General features: G+C 37.7%; 1 protein-coding gene across 5 annotated transcripts in view; it reads left to right on the forward strand.

The window, feature by feature from the left end:
* Nucleotides 1-10104, forward strand: part of IFT81 (intraflagellar transport 81) — a 191283-nt gene extending 181179 nt beyond the window's left edge. For 4 of the 5 annotated variants that reach the window (XM_047696337.1, XM_047696339.1, XM_047696335.1 and 1 more), the window contains exons 18-20: nt 3367-3412; nt 9383-9526; nt 9925-10104. In XM_047696337.1, the coding sequence (XP_047552293.1) occupies nt 3367-3412; nt 9383-9526; nt 9925-9975 (241 nt within the window). In that variant the 3' untranslated portion in view covers nt 9976-10104. Of the gene's footprint in view, nt 1-3366; nt 3413-9382; nt 9632-9924 lie in introns of those variants that run through there. The other variant, XM_047696340.1, reaches the window with a different exon arrangement.
* The last annotated feature ends 3411 nt before the right edge of the window (nt 10105-13515 follow it).

Below are 13515 nucleotides of genomic sequence, written 5' to 3' on the forward strand. Positions count from 1 at the left end.
TCTAAAACAGTTTGGACATTTCGCAGTTCTAGGGTAAGAAATGAATTATTTAAAGCTATCCAAACTTGGGGTGTCTGGGTTGCTCAGCAAGTTAAGCTGCCGACTCTTGATTTTGGTTCAGGTCATGATCTCAGGGTTGTGAGATCAAGCCCCAGGAGCCTGCTTAAGAGTCTCTCTCTCTTCCCCACCCCCCCTCCAATACATACATACATACATCTATCTGAACTTATTTTTTTTTTAAAGAATATATCATTTATATTCTCCTAGCTATTTTTCACTGGAGAGCTAGAAAGTTAAACAGGTTGACTTAGTGTCTCATAAATTTTAAAGTCAAAATAAAGTTTCATCAAGATTGTGTTAATTGGGGCGCCTGGGTGGCTCAGTGGGTTAAGCCGCTGCCTTCGGCTCAGGTCATGATCCCAGGTCCTGGGTTCGAGCCCCACATCGGGCTTTCTGCTCGGCGGGGAGCCTGCTTCCTCCTCTCTCTGCCTGCCTCTCTGCCTACTTGTGATTTCTCTCTGTCAAATAAATAAATAAAATCTTTAAAAAAAAAAAAAAGATTGTGTTTATTCTCTTCCACCCTCATTTCCATGTCTAAATTCTGCCCTCAATTTCAGCTCTATAAGGACTTTGAGTATTTTTTTTTTATATTTATTGGTTTATATGAGAGATAGTGGGGGCAGGGAGAGGGGGAGAGGGAGAGAAAGCCTCAAGCAGGCTCCACATGAGCACGGGGACCCTTGCAGTGCTGGATCCCAGGACCCCGAGGTAATGACTTCAGCCAAAACCAAGAGTCAGGCGCTTAATCAACTGAGCCACTCAGGCATCCCAAGGACTAGGAGTACTTTTGATTCCCACATCGCTCCAGTCTAGTCACATTTACCTCTCTTTTTGCATGAATGCAGATCTTCCTTCATTTAAGCTGCTGGAATTTCTCTTTGTGGTTTATGAGTTCTTAGATTTCCAGTTATGTGTTATTTAACTTCTTACTTACTACAATGTAGCTTTATACAGAAACGCTGTCTTTTTCTGTTTAGATTTGAGGTCTAAAGTCTCTTGTATCTTCTTTGTCATTGGTCCCTTTGTCCTCATGCTTCGACCTTTGTCCTTAACACTTTATATATCACTTTTTGTTTTGTGGAGTATTACAATATAATTATACTTTTGGGGCACCTGGCTGGTTCAGTTGGTAGAGTGCATGAGTCTTGATCTTGGAGTTATAGGTTTCAGCCCTACATTGTGTGTGGAGACTACTTAAAAAAATTTTTAAATCATAAAATATATATAATTATACTTTTGTTTAAAAACAGTGCAATGTTATTTGTTTTTTTAATTTTTATTTGAAAATTACAGGTTTTTTAGTTCATGAAAGAAATACTTATAGGGGCGCCTGGGTGGCTCAGTGGGTTAAGCCGCTGCCTTCGGCTCAGGTCATGATCTCAGGGTCCTGGGATCGAGTCCCGCATCGGGTTCTCTGCTCAGCGGAGATCCTGCTTCCCTCTCTCTCTCTCTGCCTGCCTCTCCATCTACTTGTGATCTCTCTCTGTCAAATAAATAAATAAAATCTTAAAAAAAAAAAAAAGAAATACTTATAAACACAATAGTAACCATTATGAAGTATAGTACACAAAAACTGAATGTTGCCCACATTCCATGCCTCAGAAATGCCTATTAATATTTTCATGTAGGAGCACCTGGGTGGTTCAGTCAGTTGAGCATCTGACTCTCGATTTTGGCTCAGGTCATGATCTCAGGGTTGTGAGATCAAGCCCCATGCAGGGCTTCATGCTGCTCAGCAGAGAGTCTGCTCGTCCCTCTCTGTCTGCTCCTACCCCCACATGTACTCTGTATCTCTCTCAAGTAAATAAAATATTTTTTAAAATAAAAATAAATAAAAATATTTTGGTGTATAATTACTCCATATTCTTTTCCCATGCATTTGCATGTATGTGTGTTAACAAGTGCATGGGAAAATTTTATGTGTGTGTGCATACAAAAATCAGGTTAAACTACATATACAGTTTTTCTCTTAATTATATGTCTAAAATTCTATTTCAGGGTGCCTGGGTGGCTCAGTGGGTGAAAGCCTCTGCCTTCGGCTTGGGCCCTGATCCCAGGGTCCTGGGATCGAGCCCTGAGTCAGGCTTTCTGCTCAGCAGGGAACCTGCTTCCTCCTCTCTCTCTTCCTGCTTCTCTGCCTACTTGTGATCTATCTGTCAAATAAATAAATAAAAATCTTTAAAATTTTTTTTAAAAAATTCTATTTCAGTATTTATAGATCTACTCCCTCCTTTTTATAACTCTGTATTATTCCTTTGAATGGATGTGCCATAATTTATTTAACTATTTCCCCATCTATTGACATCTAACTCTGTTTGCAGATCTTCACTATTAAAAGCAATGGTGAAGTAAATAGTCTTTACGTTTATCTAAAGTTCTGAGAGTTTTTCTTTAGGATGACTGCCTAGAAGTAACATTGCAGGATTATATGTTATTTAATTTTTTTTTAAAGATTTTTATTTATTTATTTGACAGAGAGAGATCACAAGTAGACGGAGAGGCAGGCAGAGAGAGAGAGAGGGAAGCAGGCTCCCTGCTGAGCAGAGAGCCCGATGCGGGACTCGATCCCAGGACCCTGAGATCATGACCTGAGCCGAAGGCAGCGGCTTAACCCACTGAGCCACCCAGGCGCCCCTGTTATTTAATGTTTATTTAAAATGTTTATCCTTTCTCCTTTCTACAAACCTCTTCAAAAATAAAGTGTGACTAGGGTGCCTGGCTGGCATACTCAGAAAAGCATGCAACTCTTTATCTCTGAGCTGTGAGTTTGAGCCCCACATTGGGTGATGAGATTACCTAAATAAATTAAAACTTTAAAAAATAATAAAAAAAATAAAATGTGGCTTAAGCAAGAATGTGTTACCATTGTTTTAAGTGTAAATTAACCAGAAATAGTACTTAACATTTTTTTTATTTGTTTATTTGACAGAGAGAGATCACAAGTAGACAGAGAGGCAGGCAGAGAGAGAGAGAGGGAAGTAGGCTCCCTCAGGACCCTGAGATCATGACCTGAGCTGAAGGCAGCGGCTTAACCCACTGAGCCACCCAGGCGCCCAGTACTTAACATTTTAGTTCTCTTAATTTCTTATGCAGTGGTTTGTGGGTTTTTCCCCATAAATTACTATTTACTAGAAGAACTGACTAAAGATGGGGAAAGAGAGTGTAATGATTTTCATTCTGATTCCAGTACTCTAACCTTATCTATATTGTCTAATATATTTAGATTGATAAGTTAATTTATAATTTAGTTGTATGATCAAATCAACTGAGGTAAATTGAAACTAAATCATTATGTTTATCCCCTAGGGAGCAGTATACAAAAAATATTGCTGAACAGGAAAACCTTGGAAAGGTAAAGAATGTATTATTTATTTTTTTTAATTGTGTCTAATTCAGGCTTTCAGTATGTGGTTTTGACATTGTCATTCTTTTTAAAGGGTTATAGTACAGTTTTCAAAGGGAAATTGGATCTTAATCTCTTGCAAAGATGAAGACTCTTCTTTAGAAATTTATGTGTGTGTGCATATAAAAGTGAAGGGACGTGGATTTTTGGAGAAAAAATCTAGTTTTGTTTAGGGAGGAGTTTATGAGAAGTTTCTGAATAAGAAACAAAACTGCCACATTTAATGAACTACAAGTTTTCAGATAATTCTCAGGTATCTCTTTATTAGATAAGTATAAGTTCATTTATTTAATAAACACAAAGCTCATTACTATTAACTGGACACTGTTCCATGACCTTTACAAGCATTGATTCATCAAAAAACCTTCCTTTTCATATTCATCTCCTTCCCTGCCAGTCTCACGAAAGCCGGCATATGCTTATATGATTAATCTTATTTTCCAGTTCTCTGAGCCAGTCCTAGTAGAAGAGGTGGTAGATAGTAAAGGTCTTGAACATCAGGGCTTCAGTGACCCAATTCACTGATTATTTTAATTGCCTTCATAAAGCAACACATTTGGACAATCATTTTAAAGACACCAGTTCTGTCATTGTTTTGTTTTGTTTTTTTTTAAAGATCTGAATTTATCAACAACTCAGGGCCAGTGTCCTTATTTACATTTTCTTTTTTTTTTTTTAATGTTTTTTGAGGGGCACCTGGGTGGCTCAGTGGGTTAAAAGCCTCTGCCTTCGGCTCGGGTCATGATCCCAGGATCCTGGGATCGAGCCCCGCATCAGGCGCTCTGCTCAGCAGGGAGCCTGTTTCCTCCTCTCTCTCTCTGCCTGCATCTCTGCCTACTTGTGATCTCTGTACGTCAAATAAATAAATAAAATCTTTTAAAAAAAATGTTTTTTGAGAGAGAGTGCAAATGGGGGGGGAGGGGCAGAGGGAGAGGGAGAGAGAGAGAGAATTTTAAGCATGCTCCACATTCAGCATGGAGCCCAATGTGGGGCTGAAGTTCGTAACCCTGAGATCACAACTTGAGCTGAAATCAACAGCTGGGTGCCCAACCAACCACGCAAACACTCCTCCCTTTTTTTCTTTTTTTTTAAGTTTTATTTTTTTGTGGGAGAGGCACAGCGAGAGAGGGAGAAAGAATCTTAAAACAGACTCTATGCTGAGTACAGAGCCTGATGTGGGGCTCAATCACATGACCCTGAGATCACAGCCTGAGCAAAACTAAGAGTCAGTTGTTCAACCAACTGCGCCACCCAAGAGCCCCTTTATTTACATTTTCTAATTTGAATTATTATTAAAAACATACATGTATGTATGTATGCTTTTACATACGTGCTGTAATAGCTCCCATAAACCTGTAAGTAATATTCTAAAGTTAAACTTCAGGGAAAAAATGGTATGGAAAACAATGGCATGACTTTTTTTTTCAAAGATTTTATTTACTTTTTTGGGAGAGTAAGTGAGAGAATACGAGCAGGGGGAGAGGGAAAGGCAGAGGGAGAGGGAGAAGCAGACTCCCTGCTGAGCAGGTGCCCAACAATGGCATCATTTTTAAGTACACTTTCATAAAGTGTTTTGAAAAAGACTCTTAAAAACTAAATAATGTATAAAGACATTTAGTATAGAAAATTTCAAGCTTATATAAGTAAATAATGTAATGAATTCATGTGTAACCATCACTCAACTTCAGTAATTACACTCATGACCAGTCAGTTAAGTATCTGCCTTCAGGTCAGGTCATGATCCCAGGGTACTGCGATCAAGCCCCACATTGGGCTCCCTGCTCAGCAGAGAGCCTACTCCTCCCCGCTCCCGCCACCCTTCCCCTTCCTTGTGCTCTCTCTCCCTCACTCTCTCTCAAATAAGTAAGTAAGTAAGTCAATAAATAAGTAAAATTAAAAAAAAAAAAAAAGAAAGGAAACCTTAAAGCTGATTTCCTCCATTCTAGTAGAGAAATTGTGTGTTCTGTGCACCCTCTTCCCTTTATGGGATGACATGTCATACTCGAAAGGAAAAAAAGAACTAAGTTCATGCTTGAAAACACATATTTGAATCAAGTTGTAAGCATTCGTAGAGATTTTTGGGTTTTAGGATTTAGTATGATTGTCAATAATTTGCTTTCCTCTAAACATTTCACATGTTAGGTAATGTATTTTTTCATATGAAAACATTTCTCTATTTTATTTTGAAAAGTATGTGGATGGATGCTTTGTGTAGAGAAATATTTATCAAATCTGAATCCTTTTAAAGACCCAAATGTAGTTGCTAAATCTAAATAAAGATTATTCTTTCACCTTCCAGGGTGGTGTTTTATTGCAGGGTCTTTGCAAAAAGGTAACAGCACTCTGACAAGTATATTTCAGCAAAAGGAGACATTGATCAGCTCATCCCCCAATCGTCAGTCTGTATCATTTAAGAAACAAAGTTCCTCAATCCTCTCATTCCTAGAGTAGATCTAATTTTTTTTCTTTCCAAATGCTCTCTCATTTTTTTTCCACTTTTTAAAATTGAAATCAATTAACATATAGTATATTATTGGCTGCAGAGGTGGAGGTCAGTGATTCTTCAGTCTTATATAACACTCAGTGCTCATTACATCACGTGCCCTCCTTAATGTTCAACACCAATTACCCCATCCCCCTACCTCTCCCTTCCAGCAACCCTCAGTTTGTTTCCCATGATTATGAGTCTCTTGGACGGGGGGGGGGGAGTCTCTTATGGTTTGTCTCCCTCTCTGGTTTCATATTTTATTTTTTCCTCTCTTCCCCTATGATCCGCTGTTTTAATTCCACATACCAGTGAGATAGAGTAGATCTAAATTTTTAAGGAAAACACCAAACCTAGCCTTTAAAAGTGATGATAGCCTAAGTCTTCCAAACCAGCATAGACTGGACATCCATAGACCTCCTCAGGCCAACCTGTTTTCTGGAATTAAACCAGCCTATAGTGCTGCAGTTCACACTACCATACACTAGAATTTGCTTTCCTAAGTACTGTGGAGTACTGTGCTGAAGGTTACAACTCTCCTCACCCCCACTATATCACCTCCCCTTTAAAGAACCCTGAAATCTGTGACAAGTATTTTCTACATTGTAACTATCAACAAAATAAATCTGTATCAAGTCACAGTAACATTAAAAATAAATTATATACTAAGGCGGTTGTATACAAAAAGTTAAAGGTTTCAAACACACGGTTATGAAGCACATTAAATTCAATATTGCTGACACAGACAGTGCCCACATGCAGTCTTCAGTTTCTTTAAATAACTTATAGGTTGTTAGGATTTTTGACAAGGAAATTATTCCAGTAATATAAGAAAATTTATAGTTAAGTAGTACCTTAATCTTAAAATCATTCTAAGAACTCTTAAAATTCTGGATCTGTCTTACTACTTTTGTTTTAGTTCATGAAGATAAAAATGTTTGTTTTAAGATAATTTATTTTTAAGGTTGGTTTTTTTTTTTTAAGATTTTACTTATTTGACAGAGAGACACAGCAAGAGAGGGAACACAAGCAGTGAAAAAAGGGAGAGGAAGAGGGAGAAGCAGGCTTCCCGCTGAGCAGGGAGCCCAATGCTCCCAGAACCCTGGGATCATGACCTGAGCTGAAGGCAGACGCTTAACCAACTGAGCCACCCAGGCGTCCCTGTTTTTAAGTTTTTGTTTAAATTCCAGTTAGTTAACATACGGTGTAATATTAGTTTCAGGTGGACAGTAGTGATTCAACACTTCCATACAACACCCAGTGCTCTTCACAAGTGCCCTCCTTACTCCGCATCAACTATTCAGCCCATCCTCCCACCCCCCTCCCTTCTGGTAACCACCAGTTTGTTCTCTACAGTTCAGAGTCTGTTTCTTGGTTTGCCTTTCTTACTCTTTTTTTTTTTTTTTTTTGTAACACAGACTTAAATAGATGTATTTGCATTCCAGGTATTGTGTCAAAACTTTGCTAGTTACATTTAAATTCTATTTTCTTTTTGTTTAATATTTTATTTGTTTTTGAGAGAAAGAAAGCCTGGGCACAAGCATAAGCAAGGGGAAGGGGCGGAAGCAGAATCCCTGATAAGCAGGGAGCCCCTACATGGGGGCTCAATCAGTAGGCCCGTGGGATCATGACCTGGGCTGAAGGCAAGCACTTAATTGACTGAGCCACCCAGTCACTCCTAAATTCTATTTTTTTTTTTAAAGATTTTATTTATTTATTTGACAGAGATCACAAGTAGGCAGAGAGGCAGGCAGAGACGGGGTGGGGGGGGTGGGAAGCAGGCTCCCCGCTGAGCAGAGAGCCCGATGCAGGACTCAATCCCAGGACCCTGAGATCATGACCTAAGCCGAAGACAGAGGCTTAACCAACTGAGCCGCCCAGGCACCCGTATTTTCTTAATTCTGCATTGTTTCCTGTTGCTGTTTGCTGTTAACTTTGCTTTCATTAGCCATGGCTGAGGAGGGCAGTTTTGAATCCGGTCCTAAGCTTAGTTTAGCCTCTTATTTGGGCAAGTACCAAGGACGAGCCTTCTCATCTGTGTCCTTAGATCAACTATTAGATGAACCGTATACAATAGAGGAAAGGATGGGGACATTTCTGTGTGACCTGCTTCCGTGTCTTTGCTTATTTTTCTGTCCTTGGTGATTTCTCACACTCAGTGTTACTGTGTACATTTCTGTCACACTGTTTCCTGATGTGTGTACTCTCATCATCTTTGTTTTCCCCTGACTACCCGCCTGCCTTCCTTTCCCTCTTTCTTCCTTCCTCTCATTATCTCTGACTTTCTGCTATGCCTCTTTTCAGTCACCCTTTCTGAATTTGCCCTAATACAGGACCAAAGTATATTTTTCTAGTTCAATGAGACATTTTCTTATTCCTGTTTATAATTTTAGAGTCTGTGAGTAGAACAGTTTTGACAGATGGAATCACGTAGGCTATTAGTAACAAAAGTAATTCTGGGGGCACCTGGCTGACTTGGTTGGTAGAGCATGAGACTCTGAATCTCAGGGTTGTGAGTTCAAGCCCCACGCTGGGCATGGAGCCTACTTAAAAATAAATAAAAATAAAAACAACTCTAATAAGGATATGGCTTATTTAATAGCGTACTTTTTAAAAAATCACAAAACCGTCTTCCTGAAGAATATATGCATACAATTTTATTTATTTGGGTGCACATAGTGCACACAAAGATTCAGGAAAGAATATGCTATTTAATAATAATAACAATGTATAACATATGTTAGTTTATCAAGTATTTCCAGATCTATTATGTCATGTGAAAAAATAACCTATGGGGCCCCTGGGTGGCTCAGTCGGTTAAGCAACTGCCTTCAGCTCAGGTTATGATCCCCAGGTCCTGGGATGGAGCCCTGAGTCAGGTGCCCTACTCAGCAGGGTGTCTGCTTCTCCCTCTGCCTTACCCCCTGCTCATGCTTTCTCTCACTCTCTTGCTCATGTTCTCTCTCTCAAATAAATAAATAAAATCTTTAAAAATAATTACAATAATCTTATAAGGCAGATAATTTTATATCATTATCCCCTTTTATTACCCTTAATTGACAATTGAGAGAAGTGAGGTCCAGAGAAGTTGACTTACAGCTCGTGACAAAGCCAAGTTTGAAACGAAAGTCTTTGGACTGCAAAATCTGCATTCTTTTTCCCATACCACGATACTGTTCCATTTTCCTGATTCCCTTTATTTTCCCCTCCCTTTCTTTTATATTTTTCTATTCTTTTTAACTTCAAGCTTCCTGCATCTTCCATCAGTTTAACTTTTATCATCTTAGCTTTCATACACCTCAGAAGAACTGGTTTAGTTCACTGTTACTCATTAGATGTACAAAAAGCAGACCATGTTCTTCTGATGATAGCAATAGAAGTAAATCCCTGCAACTGAGATTTAATCATTCTTGATTTTTTTTTTTTTATGGTAGAAACTTCGAGAAAAACAAAAAGCTGTACGAGAAAGTCATGGTCCGAATATGAAACAAGCGAAAATGTGGCGTGATTTTGAGCAGTTGATGGAATGTAAGAAACAGTGCTTTCTGAAACAACAAAGCCAAACTCCCATGGGTCAGGTAATTCAGGAGGGCGGGGAAGACCGGCTGGTGCTCTGAATCTGCGTGCCACCATGGGGGGTTTTAGTTGATACTACTAGATATAACATAATCCCGTAATTTATTTCTTTTCTGGAAAGTGATTTGTACAACATTCTGTTTTCAGGTTAACCATTCCTATTAAGTTGCCTTGGAAGGTAATGTTAAGGTAGATTTAGGTTTTAAAGTTTTTTAATATGAAAAACGGCTTTTATTGTTTTGCTTAGTTTAGAGATTAGCGGTGTCTTAGGAGTTTTATGAGACAGGAGACTAAATTTACTCTCTGTAAATGTAAACATATGTCCATTAAGAAGCGTGTAGTTTTTTAAAAATGTAATAACCCGATGGCTTAATGTTCTTAATCTTTTTTTTAACTTTAGAGGAATCTTTTAGGAACTAATATCTCTTGTTTTGAAGAAACATTTATCTGAAGTTCAGCAATTCCTACAGTTTCAATTCAGTTTCTCTTTCTTCTGTAAAATTCAAGAAAATTTGCTATTTTGAATAACATATTTGTTCTGTCTGAATTATTTAAAGGCAAATAAAACTTGATGTACGTATGTATGATGACTATTTATTTTTGAATTATATAGCTGTGTCAAATTATTTTTTTTAACTATTCATGTTATAATATTGTATTAAATTTGAGGATTATCACTTATTTTCACCCAAAACCTAATATAGTATTTAGGTCTTGAGGACTTTTATTTTAAATATAAAAAGTAGTCATAGAATATAGAAATTATCATGTGGTAAAAAGCTACAGTGGGATTCCAAGTGAAATTCAAGCATCCAAAGTGCTTCTGATTTCTGCTTCATTTGGACAGGGTACTTGAAGATTTCTTTTATTATTCCTTAAAGAAAGATACTAAATTCATACGCTACCTTGTACTTCATTTCAGTTTCATTATACTTTTTAAAATGTCTTCCTTTAAGGGTGTCTAGATGGTGCAGTTGATTAAGTATCTGACTCTTGGTTTCAGCTCAGGTCATGATCTCAGGGTCCTGAGATCAAGCCCCGCATCAGGCTCCACGCTCAGCACAGTCTCCTTGGAACTTCCTCTCTGTACACTCCTCTACCCTGTCCTTGCTTTCTCTTTCTCTCTCTCTCTAAAAAAAAAAAAAAAAAAAAAAAAAAAAAATCTTTAAAAAAATGTCTTCTCTTTAGATTTGAAAAACTCAGATTTCAAATCATTAGCATGTCCATCTTGGGTTAGTAATTCTCGGTAGCTATCCTGGGGATGGCAGTGAGAGGCAAAGAACATTTCAGTGAAGAAAGTTGTGTTGTTTCTACCCCATGCAAAACATGCGAACTTGATTATGACTTTGGATCTTTTTGTTTCCAAGTGTGTTCTACTCTTACTTTTTGTTTGAAAGCTTCTTCCTTGGTAATTGGACAAACTTACCTACAGGGAGAATATTGGTAACTCTAGAAGCTATGGCAAGAAAAGATTAGCTCCATCAGAGCAAAGAAGAACTTACCAGGAAAGTGTGGAAAGAAACTTTCTTTTAATAAATTTCAAGAAAAAAAAGAAGACTTTTAATATTATTATTACTATGTGGTTTCAGTCTGGTTCTTAGCTTACTTTAGCCTCTTATTTGGGCAAGTATCAGCTACCAGAATTCTTATTTGTGCCTTTAGATCAACAACTAGATCCACCAGATATTAAACGAGGGAAGGCTGTGTTTCAGTGTGGAAACAAACCTTTCTTAATTCAATAAATCAGTTTTTGAACACTGAGATAGTTGTATTTGTTCAGTGTTGGCTACTGGCTTGTTATTTTTAAGCCAGTGGCAAGTGATGTTCCTTTAACCAGAATATGAATTCCTTTGCAAGTATTTGAAAAAGACTAGAGGTCCCTCACAGAAATGAAACAGCATTTTATTCCCATAGGGAAAGTCAGCTTCTAAGATTATTAAGCTTGGTGATTAATTTTTTTAGCCTTCACTATTCTTGCTGCTCTTCTCTTAATTCTAAAAATCATTAATGACAGATACTCCAAGGAATGCTTATAATTCTGATTTGATTATTGCTTGCCATCTTTATTCCACACAGAAGGAATATGTGGATTAAACACTAGGCAGCTCCAAAATTACTTTATTAACTGAAGCAGAACATCATTATTACTTCAAGAAAAGCAAATTGAAAAAAAAATCTGGGGGCACCTGGGTGGCTCAGTGGGTTAAGCCTCTGCCTTCAGCTCGGGTCATGGTCTCAGGGTCCTGGGATCGAGCCCCGCGTCGGGTTCTCTGCTCAGCAGGGTGCCTGCTTCCCTTCCTCTCTCTCTGCCTGCCTCTCTGCCTACTTGTGATCTCTGTCTGTCAAATAACTAAATAAAATCTTTAAAAAAAAAATCTGAAAGTACAAAGTTATTTATAGTTTTTATGTAACATTGGACATTTAGTAATGCATCTTAATGGGTTTTATACAGTGACTTTCCGCTCATTTTGTGATTTGATTGGAACATTAAAAAGCTCTGACTAACTCTGACAGTTTTTGACAGCTGGCAATTACAGAAGAGCTTATTGCATTTTTCCTTCAGGATTGATACTCTAGCTGGCTAATTGATGAGAGTACTTAATCATTTTGGAAAATAATCTGTCTTCCACATGATGGCCCAAATAAAGAAGAAGAATGTAGCCTGTGAAATCTGCTTTTGGGTTCATGGATTTGCTCCTCCTAGGACTCGGTGTTGCCAACTGTTGCATGGGACTGACTATATAAACTGTAAATTTCAAAAGGCCACTGCTTATCTTGTGTTCTATATTAGTTCAGGAAATAATCCAACTTTAAAGGTTGTCCTTTAAGAACAATCTTATAATAGGATAATATCTTTTTAACATCTAAATCCAAGATCATGTATTTTTCCGGTCCAGAGAGTGTACCAGAAGGGTCTTAGAACATTGTTCAAAGGCTTGTGGAAATCAAACCAGATCTTGGAAATTACAGAACACTTAACTTTCTTCTTTAGATTAATACTCTCTATCATTTTGCTTTAGTTCAGTAGGCAGCAATAGTAAAAGGAGCCATTTCGTTAAACTGTCAAATCCAAATGTATCATTCTGCCTTATTAGTTTATATAACATATATAAATTTTCTGGAAAATTTTTAGGTCAGTGCATATTCCAAGTATGATTATTTCTTAACTTTTTAGGCTAACATGATACAGAGCACCTTTTGGTAATTGGACTAAAAAGAAGAAACTGAATTTGTTGCTTAACTAAAAATACACAAATGTGCTGAATGCTTCTGAATTGAAATTGAAAATATGCACAAATGGATAACTTGCCAAAGCTGCCTTTACAAAGGCAAAATCCAGTTTGTATTGAAAAGTGACTTCCTATGGAGATGTGTGTCTTAGAGAAACCTCTTTGTCATACACAGGCATATACCCTACAGTTAGTGACTAACAAGCATGAATCAAAGGCTTGTTTCTACAAATGGTTCTAGGCGCTTACATCATTCCTCTTGTTTGGCATGAAGGAGTGTTTAGCCCTAGGGAGTGGCAGTAAGCAGCCTGATGATTAACTTCCATTAAATAACTTCCTGGTTATTTTAATAACTTATACATTGTAGTGAAAGTAAGATCTAGATTGTGTATACAAGGAATCCTTCATTTTTAAACAATCTGTGGCAGCCAGGAGATTTTTTTTTTTAAAGTTGCACTTTTATTAAATATGTAATTGTGTCTCTACCCAGAAGGAGCTGCTGGCTTAGCTCCTCCTCCCTTTCCTTTTAATGAGAACAGTTTAATTAGAGCTGTTTCGTGTATGGCAGCCAGGCATGAGGGGAGGGAGCATTTTATCCAGGAAGGATAGAGGTCATTCAGAGTTATCTGTATATTTTCAATCTTTGACTCTCCTGTCTTAAGACAATATAAAAAAGAGTAAGTTGGCTGTAACTGTCATTCATTCCCATCCCAGCCTTATAAAAGAAATAAAAACTGAAACAGAATCCAAACAAGTATTTT

Source organism: Lutra lutra, chromosome 12 (assembly GCF_902655055.1).
Source record: "Lutra lutra chromosome 12, mLutLut1.2, whole genome shotgun sequence".
NCBI classification, from domain to species: domain Eukaryota; kingdom Metazoa; phylum Chordata; class Mammalia; order Carnivora; family Mustelidae; genus Lutra; species Lutra lutra.